Source organism: Balaenoptera physalus, assembly GCF_965194825.1.
Source record: "Balaenoptera physalus genome assembly, chromosome: 3".
Classification (NCBI taxonomy): Eukaryota; Metazoa; Chordata; class Mammalia; order Artiodactyla; family Balaenopteridae; genus Balaenoptera; species Balaenoptera physalus.
The window spans coordinates 126,308,617-126,313,252 of NC_138890.1; the positions used below are offsets into that span (position 1 = coordinate 126,308,617).

General features: G+C 43.1%; 1 protein-coding gene across 1 annotated transcript; it reads right to left on the reverse strand.

Annotated features, from left to right (window-relative positions):
- Nucleotides 1-2,194: 2,194 nt before the first annotated feature.
- On the reverse strand, nucleotides 2,195-3,190 carry LOC309658590 (putative ATP-dependent RNA helicase DDX10). Its single transcript, XM_082457434.1, has 2 exons — nucleotides 2,608-3,190; nucleotides 2,195-2,506 (listed from the first exon to the last, which is right to left on the reverse strand). Exons 1-2 carry the CDS (start codon nucleotides 3,015-3,017, stop codon nucleotides 2,329-2,331), a joined length of 588 nt encoding a protein of 195 aa, XP_082313560.1. The 5' UTR covers nucleotides 3,018-3,190; the 3' UTR covers nucleotides 2,195-2,328.
- Between the last annotated feature and the right edge of the window lie 1,446 nt (nucleotides 3,191-4,636).

A 4,636-nucleotide genomic window follows, 5' to 3' on the forward strand; every position in this document is an offset into this window, starting at 1 on the left:
GATCAGTTTTCTAAAAAACCAATTTGCTGAGCACCAGTTTGACAAACTGTGATTAATGGACTAGTAATTAGCTGATTGAGTAATTCATCAAAAGACTTATTTGCTGAATGAGCAATACACTAAAAACTTCATTCTATTAACTATTACAGCAGAATGGCATATTTACTCATTCCATCCACAAAAGTGCAAAAAAAAATGTGGCTATTTTACTTTTCAACAGAAATCCAATCTTCCTTGTGAACACCCTCTCCCCCCTCCCCTTTTTACTCTACTGAGCAGTATAGGCCAGGGAATCACAAATTAAGGATTTATCATTATATTCTGATTTCGTTCCCTTTTAGTTTATGCCTTTTCAGTAAATGTTTATTCTTTCACAATTCTTCACCCTCCTCCTTCTCCCTGACAAAGATGGCTTCTGGGGTCATGGCCTTTCTGTGTTCTTGTGGCAATAGCAGGGGGAGGGGAGAGGGCTCTGATCTGTGAGTGGATCCTTGTCTTTCTGTGGAAAGAATGTTCGTTGCCCATCTTGCCCCTGCTCTCTCTGCTGGCTCCCATTGCTGAAGTTTCTGGAGAACTTGTGGTCTGATTTCTCTTGGAGTAGTTTAGCTGGTCAGCTGTTATTGACGCTGCATGGTTTGCCTGAGACCTGGCTGTGAACTCCCATTTGGTTCTTGACCTGGGTTATGGTGCTGGAGACATGGTTCTCAGTCGGATGACCCGGGGAAGTTGACCAGCCAGCAACATCAACTCCTTTGTGCTCTACCACAAGCCACAGGGGAGCAGCTAGCAAATTTTCATGCCACCAGGAGCTGAGAAAGTTTAGGCAGCCCCTCAACACCATGTCATCCCATAACCCTTCCAGTTTTACTCTAAAGCAGCTGCTTTGAGTTGCTAAGAGGACCGTGCACATAGTTAGGCCCCCTGCATTCTGCCGTGCAGGGGTCCTTAGATACCTCTGTGAAGTCTGCAGCTTTCTTCTTGGCCTATCTTCTGTGATATCAGCCTAGAAGTCAGTCAGCAAACATCTCAAGTCTTGCTTTTTCTACTTCTGTTCTCTTCCCTTCTCCATTATCTCCTGGAGGCTGAAAGAGGCCAGATTACTACTTCTTCCTGGCATGTTGGAACTTCCCTTCCCTCATACCCTTCCTCCTGAGAGGGCTTTCTCCCTCTCCTCCTCCTTTTGTAGCAGCTATAATGACGGAATGGTTCCCTGCCTGACAGCTTAATTTACTGGGGAGAAGAGAGGAAAAAAATAGATTGTCAGCTGATATTTTAAAAATTTCATTTTCATTACATTTCTTTCCTAATCTTCTTCCTTTTCACCACAGTTGGAGCTGGGGCTGCCTGCCTGCTGCAGGGAGCAAACAGGAATTACAGTTAGACTTCAGGAGGTTGCATGGGGGGTGGGTGGCCAACATGGGGTCAGGAGAGGGGAACATGTGGCCCAAGCCAGGCTGAGGAGGAACCCACACAAATTCATCAGCCGTGGACTTCATGGGTCCACGCCACCAGCGCAATGGGAAGGAGCACATTGCTGAGAAAGTCCCAGGTCCCCACAAGGACTTAAGTCCAAATGCCATCTTGGTGATGAGCCTGGGGAGGGGCATCTGAGAAACAGAATTTCCCTAAAAGGGCTATTGATACTGAAAAGAAATTGTTGAGGTTGAAGAGATTAAGATATCTCAGGGTGGGTGAAAATTAGAAAAATAAAAAAGCTACATTTACTTTTCATATTAGAATTTTAGTTTGAGTAAATGTGTGGAGCTACTTGAAAAGTTTATAGCAATTCACTTTTCACAGAAGCTACCTAATGTTCAGTGTCCTTTTTGGAATAACATTTTCTTGGATATTTTTACTATCAGGTATTGCACAGGTCACAAATATGGAGGTTTTTTTTTTTAAATGATAGGGTTGGTTTCTTTTTTTTTTTTTTCCTCTGAGCAATTTTGTTTAATATTACAGAGAAACTTCTGTATGGTAAGCAAGACAGGAATTTCCAACAATGAAACAAGGTCTCTAGAACTTGCCAGTAAAACAAAGGAAGCATTTCCGGTGATAAGATGTAGGAACCCATGGATAAAATCTAACAGAGCACAGGCTGGAAAATGGGATCAGGAAATTTTATAATCCACCATCACTGTGAGTTTGCTCTGGGATGGCGCAAGCATGGCCTGTGGCTTAGAGCTATGATAGCTCCTGTCTGAAGAATGGGTCCTTTGGGCATGGGACTCATGTTACCTAAGTGCCCCAAAGCCAACTGTTTTTTCAACTTCTTGCCCACATAATCATGACTAGAGGTTTCAAGGAGAAGACAAGAGCAAGTACTATTTAGCTTTGACTTTTGAGCAGATGTAACACCAGCTCTTCAACCTCGGCTAAAGACAGGCCTGTATCCAAAGGCTCTGAGGTTTCCCACTTTGTCTTCTTTCTGTCATGACTTGTGGGTCCCACATCTTCCACTTCACTGTTGTTCCTTTTCCTCATTGCCTGCTTCTTCTTGGTATCACTGGTGGTCCAGTGGTTAAGACGTCACCTTCCAATGCAGGGGTTGTGGATTCGATCCCTGGTCGTGGAGCTAAGATCCCACGTGCCTCGCAGCCAAGAAACCTAATTTTATTTTCCATATCTTCATTATCTGATTCTTCGGGGCTTCTGTACTTATCTGGATCTGGAAGTATGCTTGGATCAAATCCATCATTATCATCATTACTCCAATCCAGAAAGGCTTCTTCTTCATCTTTAGCCTTTGCTTGTTTCTTACTGGCTTCTCTTCTGGCTTCCCTTTCTTTCAGTCTTTTCTCCCGATGCTTTGCCTTAATTTTCTTCCTATATTCTTCTTTGTCAAATTTGTCCTCTTCTTGAAGCCTTTCCTTTGTTTTATCTAAGTTGATACCACCAGCATCTTCCTCTTCCTCAGTATCTTTGGAGACAGACTTCTGCACTTGTGGACACTGCTGAACCAGCTCTCCTTCATCAGTAAGTGTTATTTTCTTATTTACTTTAAAATTTCTCTTCATTACTTTTTTTGCTTCTGCAACCTTGGTCACTTTTTTCTCCACACTGGATTTAGAAGGTTCTTTCTTCTGCTGGTATTGGAGGGTCTCCTGCAGAGGCGGGGGGTGGCTGTGGCTCACCGTGGGGACAAGGACACTGGCAGCAGAAGTTCTGGGAAGTACTCCTTGGCGTGAGCCCTCCCAGAGGGCTCGCCATTAGCCCCACCAAAGAGCCCCAGGGTTGGTTTCTTTGGTTCAAAGTATTTTCCACCAGTCTCCTGGCTTTCCAAATCTACTTAATTGAGTTTTTTCTGGAGTAGGACAGAATGAGGCAGCGGTGTAGTGGTATCCAGGGAATTGTGTCTGGGGATGTTTTCCCACATTTATGTGTGCCCTCTGCCTCCTATATGAGCATGTTCACACACACACGCACACGTGCGCACACACACGCGTCCTCACACACACGCACACACACGAGCTCGCGCACACACGCACACGTGTGTACACACACGCACACACGTGCGCACATACACACACCCCCTTTCTATTTCAACTCCTGATAGGCTTGACTTTGCTTTTATTTTCCCAGGGGTGTGTTAATCTTCACATATTCAAGATAAAGGGTAAGGAAAGACTGACCATTTGTGTATCACACATTCAACACTGCTGGATTGTTGAAGTATCTGAAAGGGGAAAGAACTTGGTTATGCCTTTTACAATGTGTGAGAGTAGAGCCAAGTAGAGGAAGGTCCTTTTCTTCCACTCACAGTATTTTTCAGTTCCTGTGCTTTGCTGCCCCCTCTCGAAAAGCAGCCACTGAACAGAATATTAAAACTTCAAGGAAGTCTGAACCAAGCTGAGACTAGGAGTGACCAGAGTGGAAAATGATGCCAAAATGGGCTGAGCCATCGAGTCTAGAATCAACAAGAGTGACTCCAAAGATTATGTCTTATCTAGGAAACAGCAAAAAAAATTTTTTTTCCCAAACAAAGCACAACACTGAATTACAATTTCACAAATTTTTATTGAATGGTACTAAGTGCAAGGCAATGTTCTGGGCGTCACTTAGCAGAACTTACAGAATTGTTGGGCAACCACCAGGTAACCAACGGACAAGGTGATTCAGGGCATTGGTCCCCAATGGTCCTGGTTTCTTGGGACTGAGGGGATTCCCAGGACATGGGACTTTCAGTGCTAAAACTGATGAAGCCCCAGGCAAACCAGGATGAGTTGGTCACCTACTTATCAAGACAATTTTAGCTGCAATGATTAACTTCTATGATTTTAATACCAAACTTCTGCTGGATCATAATAACCTGTGATGTTTAAAGTAGATAATGAACCTGTAGATGTTTGCTTTTTGTAAAGCAGAGGTGTGTAGGAAAGAATTCTGATCTTTGGAAAGCTGGCTTTACTAGCTGAGTGATCTTAAATTAGTCATAATTAATCTCTGAATCTCATGGTATAAAATGAAAATAACCATCATACAGGTTGTAGTGAGGATTAAGAGAAATAACACATGTGATAGTGTTTTGCATATTTTAAAGTACTATGCAGATGTGGGATATTATTTATTTGGAGACAGATTCCTGTAGCAAAATAGAATAACAGAAAACAAAAATGCTGTTTTTTCCTAGTCTCTC

Coding starts and splice junctions, on each gene's coding strand:
- LOC309658590 (XM_082457434.1), bottom strand. CDS start 3,017: ATGAAGAGAAATTTTAAAGTAAATAAGAAAATAACACTTACTGATGAA. Junction 2,507..2,607: donor GATATGGAAAATAAAATTAG/GTTTCTTGGCTG, acceptor CTGGACCACCAG/TGATACCAAGAAGAAGCAGG.